A 19,576-nucleotide genomic window follows, 5' to 3' on the forward strand; every position below is an offset into this window, starting at 1 on the left:
TTGTATCATAGTTATACTTTGAATAACTTTATTATTTATTTTAAACGGCCATTTCAGTAACAATAAAAAGCTCCAATCCATTAGAGCATGTCATTTTAAGACTAGCAAACCCTTTAATGCTATGTGTTTAGCCCCCTGCATCAGTATCACTTGGAACAAGCAGAATACTGCTGCTCCCGAGCTGAAATTGACAATGATCCAATTGGCAGCTCTAGATATACAACTCTGTCATGTGACTAGCGTTACTGATTGGATCAGTGGCAGTTTCCGCTCAGGACCCTGTAGTGTTCTGCAGGTCCCTAGTGGTACCTCTATGTGTTTAACCCATTTGTGGAAGGGTTAAACACATAGATTTGCAGGGTCACTAGTCTTAAAATGCCATGGTCTAACAAATAAGAGCATGTGATTTCTCCATTGTAATGTCCCTTTAATGTCCCCTAATCTTTTACTTTTTTATTGTAGATTCATATATTTGTTTTTTGTCGCTGTGTTTTTTTAAACATACATCATTTTTTTCAGCAATGTGCATTGATAATCAGCTATGTAGATACTTTTGGATGGGATAGCACGTCTATATTTTGCAGTACATATTTAGTTAAAGTTCTTTATTTTTATTTCTTTGTTTTATTTTTTCTCATTTTGCCTTTGAAATGCAGGTAGAGTAGGATTTGCTCTGAAGACATTTTATTCTGCAAAACGAAACTGGAGATGCAGTGCTCTTCCTACCAGTAATTAGCCATTATGTTACAGCAACACAGTACAATAGAAAGACCAACATTATTACCTGGCTTCGCCTTATGTGATCCTAACACGATCAAGCAAAGATTTGTGAGAGGAGGGGGGGGGGGGGGTTCGTATTGTTCTGCTGACGGTCATATTGTGGCTGAGGACTGCACCAACCAGCTAATTAAAGGGACGGTAAATGTATTGCAAAGGAAACCCGCACTGAATACACTTACCACTGATTTATTTACAGAGGTCCACTTCCGAAAACATCTCTTTAACCCTTTCGTGACAGGGTTAAAGTGTCTACATCGGAACACCTGTTCCGATGTAGACAAATTGAAACTACGCGATCGTGCATACGATCGCGAGATTTCAATTATTGGATCGCATCTGGGGGGCGTCCCTACAACCCTAGGAACGCCCTCCAGACCGCGATCAAGTCCTTGAAGCGCAGAAGGCTTCAGGACAGCCGTTTGTTATGACGTTCTATTCCGTCATAACGGCTTTAAAGCCCAGTGTAAATATGACGGAATAGAACGGCGTTAAAAGGTTAATGTGATTAAAACTGCAGCATTTTCTTTATTTTCTCGTACTCCCTGCGCTCTGCCACAATACCCAGCAAACACTGCTCTATGGATGGAAATAACCCCCAATACAACAGCTTAAAGGACCACTAAAATCTTTTTATTTGCACACTTTCTATTGCTCCCGCTCCTACTGATTTGGCGATTGGCTGATGGCTGTCACATGATACAGGGAGAGATAAAATTGGATTAACTTTAAAATTTACAGGAAAAAAAATCTGCAAAAAGTATGTGCAATTACAATTATAAATGATAAAATTCTATTTTATTTAGTGGACCTTTAAAGGGACAGGAGACCCCCCCCCCCCCAAAAAAAAATAAAATAATAATGTATGATTCAGATAGAACATACAATTTAAAACAACTTTCCAATTTACTTCTATTATCAAATTTGCTTCAGTCTCTTGTTATCCTTTGCTGAAGGAACAGCATTGCACTACTGGCAGCAAGATGAATACATCTAGTTAGCCAATCACAAGAGACAAATGTGTGCAGGCACCAATCAGCAGCAGCTCCCACTAGTGTATGATATGTGCGTATTCTTTTTCAACAAGGGATACTAAGAGAACAAAGCACACTTGAAAATAAAAGTTAATTTAAAAGTGTCTTAAATTACATGTTCTATTTGAATCATGCAAGTTTAATTTTCACTTTCCTATCCCTTTAAGTGCAATCTTAACTGTTGGATGACTGCTAAGGTCAGTGGTGTCTTTCGATTTTGTGCTGCCCTAGGCACACAAAAAAATCAACTGCCCTTAAATCCCCAACTCAAACTATTTGTTCTACTTTTTGCCCCATCAATGTCTCACAACCAAGTCAATACCGCCCCCCCACCCCCACCAAAAAAAAAAAAAGAGTTAAATTAATTTGTAAAAAAATGAATATATAATTATATTTGGTGCTTATAGGAATAAATCAGACATCACGCCATAGAACTACCCCCACACAATGTACTGCTCCCTTAAACCAGGCATAGGCTAGAAACACAAGTACACCCCTGGGTTAGGTATTGAATGGGTCTCCAAAGCTGCTTAAAGGGACATTAAACCCCAAAAATTTATTTCATGATTCAGACAGAGAATACAATTTTAAACAAAATTCTCATTTACTTCAATTATCTGATTTGCTTCATTCTTTTAATATCCGTTGCTGAAGAAATATCAATGCACATGGGTGAGCTAATAACACGAGGCATCTATGTGGAGCCACCAATCAGGAGATAGTGAGCCTATCTAGATATGCTTTTCAGCAAAGGATATCAAGAGAATGAAGAAAAAAATAGCTAATAGAAGTAAATTAGAAAGTTGTTTAAAATTGCATGCTCTTTCTAAATCATGAAAAAATTTGGGTTTCATGTCCCTTTAACCGTTAAGATTATTGGTCTCCTAGTTTTCTGTCATAGAAAGTAACAAAAAGCAAGCAGATGAAAATTATATTTATATAGAAACATCAGAATTTGCTTCTAAAGATTAGGTAAGAAAACAGCTAATTTAATTAAAAGGAGGTCCCTTTTGGAAAGCGTTTTATTACAAGACCACTTGTGACAAGGTTTTAAAGTTGCAAATACTGATAAAAAGATCAGGAAATAACTAAGACTCTCTTCTCCAGGTATCTGAGAAGGACGAGGAAGATGTGTCCTTGAAAATTGAGTCACAGAACTCAGACGGCCAGATGAATCATTTAAAACATATCCTCTTTATTTCGCCTTCATTAAAAGTAGTGTTATAACACAGTCCCAGGCTAAGCACCCATAGTGAAGCGGATGAAAGAGAAGAATAAATCCTGCGCATTTCATGCGAGATGCATTTCCTCAGGGTCTATGATATGGGCAATCGATATAATAACCGGTGCACCAGATTAAACGTGTGTCCATTTATGTCTGGAGGGAAAGTAACTTTTCCCTACAAATACATAAATGAGCTTTTGCCCCAAGAATGGTACATAGCAAAAATATTATCACAAAAACAATATTAACAGCAATGTACTGGTGATACATTTTAAAGGGAAACAAAATGCTTTTTTTATATATATATATATAAATAAATCATCGCTAAGTAAAAGCTGTTTAGGGTAAAAACGGATCTGTAATACAATTTGAAACACTCTCTTTCCTCATAACAAATTTTTAATTTTATGTTGTAATTTTCCCAATGGGCTTTGCACCCAGGCGTGTCTGAATCACTGAAAGCTGTACAGTTGGCTGTGAGTGCTTGTGAGCATCCAGGGCGGAGTTTTACAGGTTCGTGGGATGTGTACCCAGTATATAAGTCCTCACAAGGCCATATCCAAAAATGTACAATAAAAGTTTGTAGAGTCAGTGCTTACCTTGTGTGAACCTTTTGGATAACTGATTGACAGCACCCTGGTAGATATATATATATACACACACACACATACATTTTTATTCTATTTTTTGGAAAAAAATGATCTTGTAATCCACTGGTTAACACATTACCACCCTTTTTATACAAAGTTGTTACACAATCTAGTCTCTTTTAAGAGAAGGCAGTAAAAGGGCAATTGAAAGACTCCCCATTTCTTCTGAATAGTACACGTCAGTGGCAAATTACATGTAATTTATAAACCCCTTGTACTAGAATCCTACAGATTCATTGTATGTACAATAAATAACTGTGACACAATGCCGGTTGCCTCCTTTACAGCCCAGCCACTCAGGGGTTAAAGAGACAGTTCCTAGCTACAAGCCCCTTTATTTGTTTTCTTTCAACCCTATTTTAACCTTTTAATAATGTAAAGCAAACTCTGGGCCACCTCCCATTACTAAAGAACTCTATTCAAGGCATTTTTCTAGCTGTCTGGAAGTATTTTAGTACACCCTCTACCTTTCCTAGCTACACTACCTTGTGAGCACCAGGTAAACACAAAAATGGCTTTTCACTTCCACTCCATGTGACTGAAATGCACCAAACTTTTACAGAATGATCAAGAGCTTTAAAATGATACCAAACACATGGGTGTGCTCCTTTTAGAAGCAACGTGCTTTACTGCTAAAGTTACTGGACATTAAAAGGGGCGGGGCAAAATGTTATGCCCAGGGAAATGTTTTCTTCCTTTTTTGGTATGTCTCTTTATAATATCCTAGTTCTAAACCCCGTGTACATGGGCCAAAATCCCCATCCACTTGGATCCCCTCTCTCTGCCTCCTTCCCCTTGACGCTCTCAACTTTTTTTTTTTTTTACTGTAGTGCTGTGGTCCCACCCGCTACCGCCCCCCCCCCCCTCGGGCCCCTCCTCTCTGCTGTCTGATCCTCACTGACTGATCCTTCTTTGCGGCCAGGTCTCGCGCTGCAGTCTCTACTGCGCATGACTGCATCGGACAAACATACCTGGCCTTTTATAATATAGGATGTATCTATATATTGTAAGAGAGACAATTATTTTGTTTTTGTTGAATATCTGTTATTATTTCTATGATATCATTGTAAAAATTTTCAAGAAAAAATATTTAACTAAAAACTAATGTTATATGCCCGGGAAACCTTATCACCCGGTAGGATCTGGACACAAGGGGGGAGAGCAGGGGACAGTATATGATTAGCTTTTGCATTTTACACCTTGTACTCAGTGGTGGGATTCAGCAGGTTCCTACAATTTAGAAAATGTAAATGTTTTTGTATTATAGAGAAGTTAGAGAACCTGTCGCTAAAATTTTGGAATCCCATTAGAACCTGTTCCTAAAATTTCGTAACCTCACCACTGCTTGTTGTGTATAAAAACCCTTTGTCTTGACCATTACAGTGTGTTACTCTCTACTGCACTTAGCCTTGTCTGGTGTTTGTATGGGAAGGGAAGAGCTTCACTACAGAGCTTAATCACTGCAAATAGGGCTATTAGTTGAGTAGCCTAGTCCCTGTTGCTCTCTAGCGGTACTTGGAGAAGTGTGAATGGCAGAGCAGGATGGATCTGACACTCACAATAGGGTTCAATCCACTAGGTCTCGTTACATTGGTGGCAGCAGTGGGATATTTCCTTCTCTCCCTAAGAGAAAAAGGGGAAACCAGATGTGGACTCCTTGCCCAATGTGCATAGAGGAATATGACTGCATCTCAATGACGAGACCCATTTAAGGCCGTAACGATCGTCTTGGGGTTTTCTTGTTCAGAGAGGGCTTGCCTAACCTTGTAAGGCGGGATCAGACTGATATACTTCGGGAAAGTACTTCTCTGTGAAAAGCATTATTGGGCTAAAAGACACTGCACCCAGGTGGTAAATCGCCATAGAACATGATATTGAGCTGGTGCTTGTTCCTGATAGTGTGCTTCTCTGTTTGTATGTATTTAGTCTCCCTAAGGGAATAAGGAGGCAGCCGGCTTTGTGTTACAACAACTAAAACAGTTTAACACATAATTTTAATCCTGAAGCTTTCAGGACAATAACACGTCACCTGTGGATGCAGCAGTTCAGATTATCTAACACAGCTAAGAAGTGAAATCACTTACCTGACAACGACTGAAGACATCGGCCAGGGTGACACGGACATTAAAATGTTTCAGCACCTTGATGGCTTGCTCCTTAGCTTTTTCTGAGCAGTCTACAAGGAAACATTTTCCTTCCCCTACTTGAGAACGAAGCTGCAAAAATCACAAAACAGAAACAAATGCTAATGACTAAAAGGGATATGAAACTATTTTTTTTTCCCTTCATGATTCAGACATGGAATGTGATTTTAAACAACTTTATAATTTACTTGTATTATCTAATCTGTTTTGTTCCCTTGGTATTCTTTGTTGAAAAGGGTGCCTAACTAGGCTCAGGAGCTGCTGATTGATGGCTGCACATATGATATATGCCTCATGTTATTGGCTCATCCTATGAGTCCAGCTAACTCCTAGCAATGCATTACTGCTTTTTCAACAAAGGATATGTTGTTTAAAATTGTATTTTCTATTTGAATCATGAAAAACATTTTAGGTCTCATGTCCCTTTAAGGACTCATAGACACTGCATATAAGTAAACTAAATCCCACAAACTTTAGTCATTGATATGATCCTGAACACATTTACATTATTACCTTGACAGAAGACATAGGGATATCTGTATTAAATGGCCTGTAAACACTTTTTGGGCAGATTTACAAAACTGTAAATGGTCCTATTGGTTGCACACTCGCAAACACAACTTCCTAACCTCTCCACCACCTCTGACGTGTCAAATCACTCTGGACTCCGGGTGATTGACCAGAGTTAACTTTTCACGTGCAGAGGGGGGCATTTGCACAAGCAGATAATTATGGCAGCATATGCTATCTGATTCTTGTGATCTCAGATGGACAGGTTTCCCGTATGCAAACCCTATCCGTCTGGGTAATAATAAATCTGACCCTTTGAGATTGTAATATAAAATACTTTAGTATTCGTATTATATAAAACTTTGGAATATACTTTTATTATTTATGTTTTATTACTGTCTTATCATTTTAAAGTACATTAAACTCAACATTTTATTTCCCGTAATATGTTTAATTACACATAATCTAACACTCCTACATGATGCACAGTATATGGATGATATGTGCAGGAGTTTAAATATATATGTCTCTAATTGGCGACAGCTAAGGAAGTAAAAAAAAAAAAAAACTACAACATTTAAGAGGCTTTTAACCCTTTGAGTGCTAAGATAGATTTAATTTTTCCTGTTATTTACTATTTAAAAAAAAAAATGTTTGACTTCCCTCACCCCAAATCCCCAAAATGTATACCGTTGGAAAGGTTAGTCGATTACCTTTCCAACGGTGGGTCTTGGGGGTCTGTAACTGCTTAGATGCCTGAGATGCAGGCTTCTAAGCAGCATGCCCCCTTTCCCCATACTTTGTATTGTAAATTTTAAATAAAGTTGCGCGGTGACGTCATCATGTCATTGCGCGTGACATCACCGCACGTAACGGGAAGCCCCGACAATGCCTGTCACTGTACAAGCCCGATCGCCAGGGTGGGAGTCGGTGGGAGCCCCCAGATTGCTCTAAAGGTGGTTCCCCAGCTAAGCATTATAGTAAAAAAAGGGGTTAAACACATATAAATACAGAGCTTTCGGTATTTGATCTGCACACAGGGTCTCCTAAGAGCCTCTGTGCAAATAGATGCACGTTTATTCACATCAGGTGATTACTATTATCACAGTGATCACCTGGCTATTAAAACTTATATACAGGTTTATTTTTAAGAGAAGTTTATGGGGGTCTCTAGGTCTTTTTGATGGCCAGTTAGAGGGGTATTACTATGTTGTGCATTAACACGTGTGTACTTTTTTTTAAAAATTGTGTTTATACCAAAGACACACATGAAATTACCTTTTAAATGGTGGGAGTTGGAGGTTTCTAGGGCTTAAGGGGGCTGAGATTAAGGTGTTTGAACACCTGCCCCTCCCAGCCCTCTTTTCTTTGCAGATATTTCCGGGTCATAATGCCATCAATTCCCCGGGTGATACTGAGCCCTAGACCGCCTGGGATTAAATGAGTGTATGAGGGAGGGGGGGGGGTGCGATAAGCTCCAAGAGCAGCCCCCCCCCTGCATGATGACACATCATCATCCACGGTAAGTACAATGTGCTGATCGCGACCACGTGTCGTCATGCAAGGTTTAGGGGTTTAAACATGTATTTTTAAAGCAGATCTTTTGCAATGCATATTTTTTGATGCATAAACAAATTACTCTGAAAATTATAAAGGTTTTTTTTCCAATTCCCTATTCCAATTGTTTAGAATTTTACCATAAAATTTTATTTAAAACTTTAACACAACCCTGATTCAGATCTTAGACCACTTAGAAACAGAGGTTGGTGGGTACACAATGACACTCAAGGGCATGCACCTGACATACACACAAAACCACTGCTTACCGTCTCATAGGGCAGGCCACATGTGAGAATGACTCTTCCGTCACGTCTGGCAATCTGAAATAGAACAATGGGTCGGTCAAAGAGCCTCTGATCAGACCACGTTACCTCTTCATCACTCCATATAAACAATTCTACACAGCAAGTAGGACATCGCATCCCTATAATTTTGGGTAGTGTGTCCTAATACACTAGAAACTTACAAGTATATTAAGGGGCTTAATAAAGCGAAGGTTGTAAGTATTTTTCACAAATAGAGCAATTCCAGAACAAGAGGTTATGATCTCAAGTTGAAGAGCAGCAGAGCAAATAGCAGAAGCACGTCATCACAGAAAACGTGGTTGATTCATAGATTAAACTTCTATTAGAGGTGATAATGACTGAATGCCTGGGATAAGTATAAAGCTATCCTATGAACTAAAGAAGATTACACTTTTAGGAAATTTTGGCCAAACTTTTTGGGCCTATGGTTCTTATCTACTGTCAAAATCTATGTATTGTTTCTGTGTTTGTGAAAGTGCTTTAACAGCTCAAAACATGGACGTGCACGGTGCAAAAGTCATGCCGACCTAACCTGTCCAAAACACAAATTGTAGTCATAAATAACTGTTTCCCTTAGAAGAAAATCTCAACATGAAGTTGTTATAGTCTATAAATCCCTATGCGAATGATCTAGTCGGATTAGTTTATGACAAGTTTCCATATTCATGAAAAATACATGAAACAACAATCATACAGCAAAACCTGATCACATAACGTTCACTCAGTTCCTTAACCATAAAACTTGCCCTCCTGTGTCTGATTAAAGGGACTTTAAAGACAAAACAATCAGGATACAAATATAGTGCACAACTTTCCAATTTCTTTGAGAGCATACTGAGGTAGATTCAGGATTGTGCATGTGTCTTGAGCACTATGTGGCAAAAGTGGGTGTATCAATGTTATACAAGCAACATGTAAAGCAGGGAAAACACCTAGATCTGCCTTTAATTACTACTACTGCACGGAATGTTTGGATGTCTCCTACACAGTTAGGTGCACTCTGCGTTTGTGTTCAGTCCTTTTTTTCCCCTTAAACAGTGCTTCTAACTATACAGCTTACATTACCATAGAGTTTTAACAAAGAATGCCAGAAACTGCTGCACTCTAAAGAGTTCCTGTATAACAATGCTACAAACACTGTTGTCATATGACTTTCAAGACATATACTGTACATGCTTCTGCACCGAACTCTGTATACCTTCATGAAAGTAGCTAAGTTACAGAGGTAAATTTGATAATACACATAAATGGCAAAAAAGTTCAACAATATATACTCTCTCTCTTAAAGTGAAAGTCAATCCTAGCGTTGTACAAATGCTAGGATTGACTATTGAAACAAATAAAGGGCACTTTCATTCATGAAGTATAAGATACTTCATGTAGAAAGCTCCTTTATTGGTTTCCACTGATCGCCGTTCTTAGCTCCTACAGCAGCCCACGGCTAAAAAAATGTTTTTGCTAAGAGGTGATGTTTTTACACCTCTTAGCCAATAGCCGTGCAGTAAATCCGGCTTGGCGCCCATGGGAGCCAGATTTACCACACGGTTATTGGCTAAGAGTTGAAAACGTCACCTCTTAGCTAAAAAAATGTTTAGCCGTGCTCTGCTGTAGGAGCTAAGAACGGCGATCAGTTGAAACAAATAAAGGAGCTTTCTACATGAAGTATCTTATACTTCATGAATGAAAGTCCCCTTTATTTGTTTCAATAGTCAATCCTAGCGTTTGTACAACGCTAGGATTGACTTTCACTTTAATTATGAAAGTTTCATTTTGATTATCATATCCCTTTTAAATGAGTCCGATAATGGTTAGAGTTGTGTCTCTAGCACATTACTAATGCCAGACATCTTACAATCACACAATAACAATATGATTGTTACTAATTTCTCCCTTAAAAGGACGTTTACAATAAAAGCAAGAGATGTTTAAACATTGTTCCCCTAACTCCCTGGGGAGGAAAAAGCCGAATTAAGTAACATGCAAATGATGTGGATCAAATAGCTGGTTTAGGGAATTTGTAGCATTTTGATATCCTAAGTAACATATATTGCGTTCTGGCCTCTCTAGCGAGTGTAGATAAAGCCCAATTTTTACACAAAAAAAGAGGTGTATATTGTCTTATTAAGCACTTGTCTGTTAATTATGCTTTTATTAATGAAAGTTTCAAACACAAATTAATACAAAATATTTAAAGAACCAGTAAACACAGATTTGCATAATAAACAAATGCAAGATAACAAGACAATATCATAGCACTTAGTCTAAACTTCAAATGAGAAAATGATTTTTTTTATTCTGACAAATTTCAAAGTTATGTCTAATTCCACTCCGTATCATGTGACAGCCATCAGCCAATCACAAATGAATTTATTCTGTGAATTCTTGTACATGCTCAGTAGGAGCTGGTGACTCACAGGCCTCTATTTATCAAGGTCTGGCGGATCTGATCCGACACTGCGGATCAGGTCCGCCAGACCTCGCTGAATACGGAGAGCAATACGCTCTCCGTATTCAGCATTGCACCAGCAGCTCACAAGAGCTGCTGGTGCAACGCTGCCCCCTGCACACTCGCGGCCAAACGGCCGCCAGCAGGGCGGTGTCAATCAACCCGATCGGGTTGATTTCCGGCGATGTCTGTCTGCCTGCTCAGAGCAGGCGGACAGGTTATGGAGCAGCAGTCTTTGTGACCGCTGTTTCATAACTTGTGTTTCTGGCGAGTTTGAAGACTCGCCAGAAACACGGAGCTTGATAAATATGGGCCAAAGAGTGTAAAAAAAGTGTAAATTGGAAAGTTGGTTAAAATTGCTGCTCTGTCTAAATCATTAAAGTTTGATTTGACTTGTGTCCCTTTATTATAGGCGTAATTTTACTAAAAATATATTAAAAAAAATATATTTAATAATTATTATGTTTAATAAATAAGTGCTACAAAGAAAGTACTTTTTGTGAACATAATATTTAAAGGGGTTTAGTAATTGTGTATACAGCTACCAGGAAAAACTTAATGTTCACATAGCACTAATATCTAATATGACTAGGGTGACCGTATTGCCGCTTTAAAAAGGGACACATATGAAAAATACATATGTCAGGGCTGTTTAAAGAAATATTTTGTATAAGAACCCTGACATATGTATTTTTCATATGACAATGGAGGAATTACAGATGTCAATAACAGACAATACCTCAGTCCAAGCATCTCAAGATAAAATAATACAGACCTCGGCTGCTCTCCTATGGTCGTCATCGTTCTCCAACATGAGGACGTCCACTCCCAGGCAGCGCAAGTATCTTCCGAGTCCCTGGAGCATATTGTCGCACACAACACTAAACTGGCGCGGGGATAGTGGTTGACTCATAGAATTAGGGTTGGGTGTGGTAGTCAAAGTCTTGGGCTTCTATGTCAACAAACAAAAAATATTAGTGGTTGAAACTGACTTAAAGGGACAAACGCAAAATTTCACCACCCAATAAAATGTTTATGCATCATTAGAAAAAATGTTTGCAATGCCTTTCATAGTTTTTTTGCCTGTTTTTCCCCTGTAAATTAACTATGAAAATTGTAGTGTTGCTACTCCTCCAGAGAGGCCAAAGTGCAGACCCTTGATATAACTACATGCTGCACAGTGATTAGTTGATATGTGCAAGGGTTTATTTACACCTGTCCCTGATTGGGCACTGCAAATTAAGTAAGATAAAAATAGGCTTTTCAAGGTTGTGTCATGGATATATAAAATAACATATACTTTAAACAAAATGTCAGTTTTAACCATGTTTTAAGCATACAGATATTCTGCAAAACAGTGAATAATTTCTAAAGGGTAAATTTAAAAAAATGACTGCAATATTAATTCTATGGAAGAGGACACTTCTCTATTACACTGATCTCCTTGTTTCCAGTTATATTGTTGCATCTCCTCAGTAGAACACAGTAGAATAGTACAGTCAATAAATGCATAATAAATAGACAATGCAAAAGCATTGATTAGTTTTAAAGTTAGTTTTATTTTCACACTGCATCAAGTGACATCCATCAGCCAATCACAAAATAAATAAACGTTGTCTGTGAATCTTGCACACACTCAGTAGGGGCTGGTGCCTCAGAGAGTTTGTAAATAAAAGATTGTGCATATTTAGATAACGGAAGTGAATTGGAAAGTTGTTTAAAATTGTGTGCGCTGTCTGAACCATGAAAGTTTCATTTTGAATTTAGTGTTCCTTTAACAAAATAGGTCACAATCCATCAGAATTCAAGAATAATGTGCACAGCATGACTTTTTACAGGGATTTCAAATTTAAATATATTCTAATATATTAAAAAAACATAATTTATGCTTACCTGATAAATTCCTTTCTTCTGTAGTGTGATCAGTCCACGGGTCATCATTACTTGTGGGATATTAACTGCTCCCCTACAGGAAGTGCAAGAGGATTCACCCAGCAGAGTTGCTATATAGCTCCTCCCCTCTACGTCACCTCCAGTCATTCGACCAAGGACCAACGAGAAAGGAGAAGCCAAGGGTGTAGTGGTGACTGGAGTATAATTTAAAAAATATTTACCTGCCTTAAAAAACAGGGCGGGCCGTGGACTGATCACACTACAGAAGAAAGGAATTTATCAGGTAAGCATAAATTATGTTTTCTTCTGTTAAGTGTGATCAGTCCACGGGTCATCATTACTTGTGGGATACCAATACCAAAGCAAAAGTACACGGATGACGGGAGGGATAGGCAGGCTCTTTATACAGAAGGAACCACTGCCTGAAGAACCTTTCTCCCAAAAATAGCCTCCGAGGAAGCAAAAGTGTCAAATTTGTAAAATTTGGAAAAAGTATGAAGCGAAGACCAAGTTGCAGCCTTGCAAATCTGTTCAACAGAGGCCTCATTCTTAAAGGCCCAAGTGGAAGCCACAGTCTAGTGGAATGAGCTGTAATTCTTTCAGGAGGCTGCTGTCCAGCAGTCTCATAAGCTAAACGAATTATGCTATGAAGCCAAAAAACATAATTTATGCTTACCTGATAAATTCCTTTCTTCTGTAGTGTGATCAGTCCACGGGTCATCATTACTTCTGGGATATTACTCCTCCCCAACAGGAAGTGCAAGAGGATTCACCCAGCAGAGCTGCATATAGCTCCTCCCCTCTACGTCACTCCCAGTCATTCGACCAAGGACCAACGAGAAAGGAAAAGCCAAGGGTGAAGTGGTGACTGGAGTATAAATTAAAAAATATTTACCTGCCTTAAAAACAGGGCGGGCCGTGGACTGATCACACTACAGAAGAAAGGAATTTATCAGGTAAGCATAAATTATGTTTTCTTCTGTTAAGTGTGATCAGTCCACGGGTCATCATTACTTCTGGGATACCAATACCAAAGCAAAAGTACACGGATGACGGGAGGGATAGGCAGGCTCTTTATACAGAAGGAACCACTGCCTGAAGAACCTTTCTCCCAAAAATAGCCTCCGATGAAGCAAAAGTGTCAAATTTGTAAAATTTGGAAAAAGTATGAAGCGAAGACTAAGTTGCAGCCTTGCAAATCTGTTCAACAGAGGCCTCATTCTTGAAGGCCCAAGTGGAAGCCACAGCTCTAGTAGAATGAGCTGTAATTCTTTCAGGAGGCTGCTGTCCAGCAGTCTCATAAGCTAAACGAATTATGCTACGAAGCCAAAAAGAAAGAGAGGTAGCGGAAGCTTTTTGACCTCTCCTCTGCCCAGAGTAAATGACAAACAGAGAAGACGTTTGTCGAAATTCCTTAGTTGCCTGTAAGTAAAATTTTAGAGCACGGACTACATCCAGGTTGTGCAGTAGACGTTCCTTCTTTGAAGAAGGATTTGGGCATAAAGAAGGAACAACAATCTCTTGATTGATATTCCTGTTAGTAACTACCTTAGGTAAGAACCCAGGTTTAGTACGCAGGACTACCTTATCCGAATGAAAAATCAAATAAGGAGAATCACAATGTAAGGCTGATAATTCAGAGACTCTTCGAGCCGAGGAAATAGCCATTAAAAATAGAACTTTCCAAGATAACAACTTTATATCAATGGAATGAAGGGGTTCAAACGGAACGCCCTGTAAAACATTAAGAACAAGGTTTAAACTCCATGGTGGAGCAACAGTTTTAAACACAGGCTTAATTCTGGCCAAAGCCTGACAAAAAGCCTGGACGTCAGGAACTTCTGACAGACGTTTGTGTAACAGAATGGACAGAGCTGAGATCTGTCCCTTTAATGAACTAGCAGATAAACCCTTTTCTAAACCTTCTTGTAGAAAAGACAATATCCTAGGAATCCTAACCTTACTCCAAGAGTAACCTTTGGATTCACACCAATATAGGTATTTACGCCATATCTTATGGTAAATCTTTCTGGTAACAGGTTTCCTAGCCTGTATTAAGGTATCAATAACTGACTCAGAAAATCCACGTCTTGATAAAATCAAGCGTTCAATTTCCAAGCAGTTAGCTTCAGAGAAGTTAGATTTTGATGTTTGAAGGGACCCTGTATCAGAAGGTCCTGTTTCAGAGGTAGAGACCAAGGTGGACAGGATGACATGTCCACCAGGTCTGCATACCAAGTCCTGCGTGGCCACGCAGGTGCTATTAGAATCACTGATGCTCTCTCTTGTTTGATTCTGGCAATCAATCGAGGAAGCAACGGGAAGGGTGGAAACACGTAAGCCATCCTGAAGTCCCAAGGTGCTGTCAGAGCATCTATCAGGACTGCTCCTGGATCCCTGGATCTGGACCCGTAACGAGGAAGCTTGGCGTTCTGTCGAGACGCCATGAGATCTATCTCTGGTTTGCCCCAACGTCGAAGTATTTGGGCAAAGACCTCCGGATGAAGTTCCCACTCCCCCGGATGAAAAGTCTGACGACTTAAGAAATCCGCCTCCCAGTTCTCCACTCCCGGGATGTGGATTGCTGACAGGTGGCAAGAGTGAGACTCTGCCCAGCAAATTATCTTTGATACTTCCATCATAGCTAGGGAGCTTCTTGTCCCTCCCTGATGGTTGATGTAAGCTACAGTCGTGATGTTGTCCGACTGAAACCTGATGAACCCCCGAGTTGTCAACTGGGGCCAAGCCAGGAGGGCATTGAGAACTGCTCTCAATTCCAGAATGTTTATTGGCAGGAGACTCTCCTCCTGACTCCATTGTCCCTGAGCCTTCAGAGAATTCCAGACGGCACCCCAACCTAGAAGGCTGGCGTCTGTTGTTACAATTGTCCAGTCTGGTCTGCTGAATGGCATCCCCCTGGACAGATGTGGCCGAGAAAGCCACCATAGAAGAGAATTTCTGGTCTCTTGATCCAGATTCAGAGAAGGGGATAAGTCTGAGTAATCCCCATTCCACTGACTTAGCATGCACAGTTGCAGTGGTCTGAGGTGTAAGCGTGCAAAGGGTACTATGTCCATTGCCGCTACCATTAAGCCGATTACCTCCATGCATTGAGCCACTGACGGGTGTTGAATGGAATGAAGGGTGCGGCAAGCACTTTGAAGTCTTGTTAGCCTGTCCTCTGTCAGGTAAATCTTCATTTCTACAGAATCTATAAGAGTCCCCAGGAAGGGAACTCTTGTGAGTGGAACGAGTGAACTTTTCTTTTCGTTCACCTTCCATCCATGTGACCTTAGAAATGCCAGCACTAACTCTGTATGAGACTTGGCAGTTTGAAAGCTTGAAGCTTGTATCAGAATGTCGTCTAGGTATGGAGCTACCGAGATTCCCCGCGGTCTTAGTACCGCCAGAAGAGCACCCAGAACCTTTGTGAAGATTCTTGGAGCTGTAGCCAATCCGAATGGAAGAGCCACAAACTGGTAATGCCTGTCTAGGAAGGCAAACCTTAGGTACCGATAATGATCCTTGTGAATCGGTATGTGAAGGTAAGCATCCTTTAAATCTACAGTGGTCATGTATTGACCCTCTTGGATCATAGGTAAAATTGTCCGAATAGTCTCCATCTTGAACGATGGAACTCTTAGGAATTTGTTTAGGATCTTTAAGTCCAGGATTGGTCTGAAAGTTCCCTCTTTTTTGGGAACCACAAACAGATTTGAGTAAAACCCCTGTCCCTGTTCCGATCGTGGAACTGGATGGATTACTCCCATTAACAAGAGCTCTTGTACGCAGCGTAGAAACGCCTCTTTCTTTGTCTGGATTGTTGACAATCTTGACAGATGAAATCTCTCTCTTGGAGGAGAGTATTTGAAGTCCAGAAGGTATCCCTGAGATATTATCTCTAGCGCCCAGGGATCCTGAACATCTCTTGCCCAAGCCTGGGCGAAGAGAGAAAGTCTGCCCCCCACTAGATCCGATCCCGGATCGGGGGCCCTCAATTCATGCTGTTTTAGGGGCAGCAGCAGGTTTCCTAGTCTGCTTGCCCTTGTTCCAGGACTGGTTAGGTTTCCAGCCTTGTCTGTAGCGAGCAACAGCTCCTTCCTGTTTTGGTGCAGAGGAAGTTGATGCTGCTCCTGCTTTGAAATTACGAAAGGAACGAAAATTAGACTGTCTAGTCTTGGCTTTGGCTTTGTCCTGAGGCAGGGCATGGCCTTTACCTCCTGTAATGTCAGCGATAATCTCTTTCAACCCGGGCCCGAATAAGGTCTGCCCTTTGAAAGGTATATTAAGCAATTTAGACTTAGAAGTAACATCAGCTGACCAGGATTTTAGCCACAGCGCCCTGCGTGCCTGAATGGCGAATCCTGAATTCTTCGCCGTAAGTTTAGTAAGATGTACTACGGCCTCCGAAATGAATGAATTAGCTAGTTTAAGGACTCTAAGCCTGTCCGTAATGTCGTCCAGAGTAGCTGAACCAATGTTCTCTTCCAGAGACTCAATCCAGAATGCCGCTGCAGCCGTGATCGGCGCAATGCATGCAAGGGGTTGCAATATAAAACCTTGTTGAACAAACATTTTCTTAAGGTAACCCTCTAACTTTTTATCCATTGGATCTGAAAAAGCACAGCTATCCTCCACCGGGATAGTGGTACGCTTAGCTAAGGTAGAAACTGCTCCCTCCACCTTAGGGACCGTTTGCCATAAGTCCCTTGTGGTGGCGTCTATTGGAAACATTTTTCTAAATATCGGAGGGGGTGAGAACGGCACACCGTGTCTATCCCACTCCTTAGTAACAATTTAAGTAAGTCTCTTAGGTATAGGAAAAACCTCAGTACTCGTCGGTACCGCAAAATATTTATCCAACCTACACATTTTCTCTGGTATTGCAACTGTGTTACAATCATTCAGAGCCGCTAACACCTCCCCTAGTAATACACGGAGGTTTTCCAGTTTAAATTTAAAATTTGAAATATCTGAATCCAGTCTGTTTGGATCAGAACCGTCACCCACAGAATGAAGTTCTCCGTCCTCATGTTCTGCCACCTGTGACGCAGTGTCTGACATGGCCCTAATATTATCAGCGCACTCTGTTCTCACCCCAGAGTGATCACGCTTACCTCTTAGTTCTGGTAATCTAGCCAAAACCTCAGTCATAACAGTAGCCATATCCTGTAATGTGATTTGTAATGGCCGCCCAGATGTACTCGGCGCTACAATATCACGCACCTCCCTCTGAGCGGGAGATGTAGGTACTGACACGTGAGGCGAGTTAGTCGGCATAACTCTCCCCTCGTTGTTTGGTGAAATTTGTTCAATTTGTACAGATTGACTTTTATTTAAAGTAGCATCAATACAGTTAGTACATAAATTTCTATTGGGCTCCACTTTGGCATTGCAACAAATGACACAGGTATCATCCTCTGAATCAGACATGTTTAACACACTAGCAAATAAACTTGCAACTTGGAAATACAATTTCAATTAGAATAATATTAAAAAGTACTGTGCCTTTAAGAAGCACAGAAGATCTATGACAGTTGAAAATTAATAAATTGAAACAGTTATAGCCTCAATCCTTGTAAACAACACAACTTTAGCAAAGGTTTAATCCCATTAGCAAAGATAACAAATTCTGAAAGCAGGAAACAAATTACAGAATAAACGTTTTTTATCTCAGTCAAACTATAATTCTCACAGCTCTGCTGAGAGAAATTACCTCCCTCAAAATAAGTTTTGAAGACCCCTGAGCTCTGTAGAGATGAACCGGATCATGCAGGGAATACTTGAAATATTTGATGCATAGAAAAAGCGCCAAAAAACGGCCCCTCCCCCTCACACAGAGCAGTGAGGGAGAACAGAAACTGTCAGAAAAACAGATTAAGCAACTGCCAAGTGGAAAAATAGTGCCCAAACATTTATTCACACAGTACCTCAGCAAATGAAAACGATTTTACATTCCAGCAAAAACGTTAAACATAATCTCTAGTTATTAAACAGCTTTATGTATTTCTTACAGTGTAATTCTAGTGAAGTACCATTCCCCAGAATACTGAAGTGTAAAGTATACATACATGACATTATATCGGTATGGCAGGATTTTCTCATCAATTCCATTGTCAGAAAATAAAAACTGCTACATACCTCTATGCAGATTCATCTGCCCGCTGTCCCCTGATCTGAAGTTTACCTCACTCCTCAGATGGCCGAGAACAGCAATATGATCTTAACTACTCCGGCTAAAATCATAGCAAAACTCTGGTAGATTCTTCTTCAAACTCTGCCAGAGAGGTAATAACACACTCCGGTGCTATTTTAAAATAACAAACTTTTGATTGAAGATATAAAACTAAGTATAATCACCATAGTCCTCTCACACATCCTATCTAGTCGTTGGGTGCAAGAGAATGACTGGGAGTGACGTAGAGGGGAGGAGCTATATGCAGCTCTGCTGGGTGAATCCTCTTGCACTTCCTGTTGGGGAGGAGTAATATCCCAGAAGTAATGATGACCCGTGGACTGATCACACTTAACAGAAGAAAGAGAGAGAGGTAGCAGAAGCTTTTTGACCTCTCCTCTGACCAGAGTAAACGACAAACAGGGAAGACGTTTGTCGAAAATCTTTAGTTGCCTGTAAATAAAATTTAAGGGCACGAACTACATCCAGATTGTGCAAAAGACGTTCCTTCCTCGAAGAAGGATTTGGGCACAAGGATGGAACAACAATCTCCTGATTGATATTCCTGTTAGTGACTACCTTAGGTAAGAACCCAGGCTTAGTACGCAGAACTACCTTATCCGAGTGAAAAATCAAATAAGGAGAATCACAATGTAAGGCTGATAACTCAGAGACTCTTCGAGCCGAGGAAATAGCCATTAAAAATAGAACTTTCCAAGATAAAAACTTTATATCAATGGAATGAAGGGGTTCAAACGGAACACCCTGTAAAACGTTAAGAACAAGGTTTAAACTCCATGGTGGAGCCACAGCTTTAAACACAGGTTTAATCCTGGCCAAAGCCTGACAAAAAGCCT

At 40.1% G+C, this 19,576-nt stretch overlaps 1 protein-coding gene across 1 annotated transcript in view; it reads right to left on the minus strand.

Annotated features, from left to right (window-relative positions):
- EXD3 (exonuclease 3'-5' domain containing 3) overlaps window positions 1–19,576 on the minus strand; it is an 849,727-nt gene that overhangs the window by 405,675 nt on the left and 424,476 nt on the right. The window contains exons 17-19 of the mRNA XM_053695892.1: window positions 11,427–11,603; window positions 8,167–8,220; window positions 5,771–5,902 (exon numbers count right to left, since the gene is read on the minus strand). Of these exons, the coding sequence (XP_053551867.1) occupies window positions 5,771–5,902; window positions 8,167–8,220; window positions 11,427–11,603 (363 nt within the window). The remainder of the gene's footprint in view (window positions 1–5,770; window positions 5,903–8,166; window positions 8,221–11,426; window positions 11,604–19,576) is intronic.

Source organism: Bombina bombina, chromosome 12 (assembly GCF_027579735.1).
Source record: "Bombina bombina isolate aBomBom1 chromosome 12, aBomBom1.pri, whole genome shotgun sequence".
In the NCBI taxonomy this organism is placed as follows: Eukaryota; Metazoa; Chordata; class Amphibia; order Anura; family Bombinatoridae; genus Bombina; species Bombina bombina.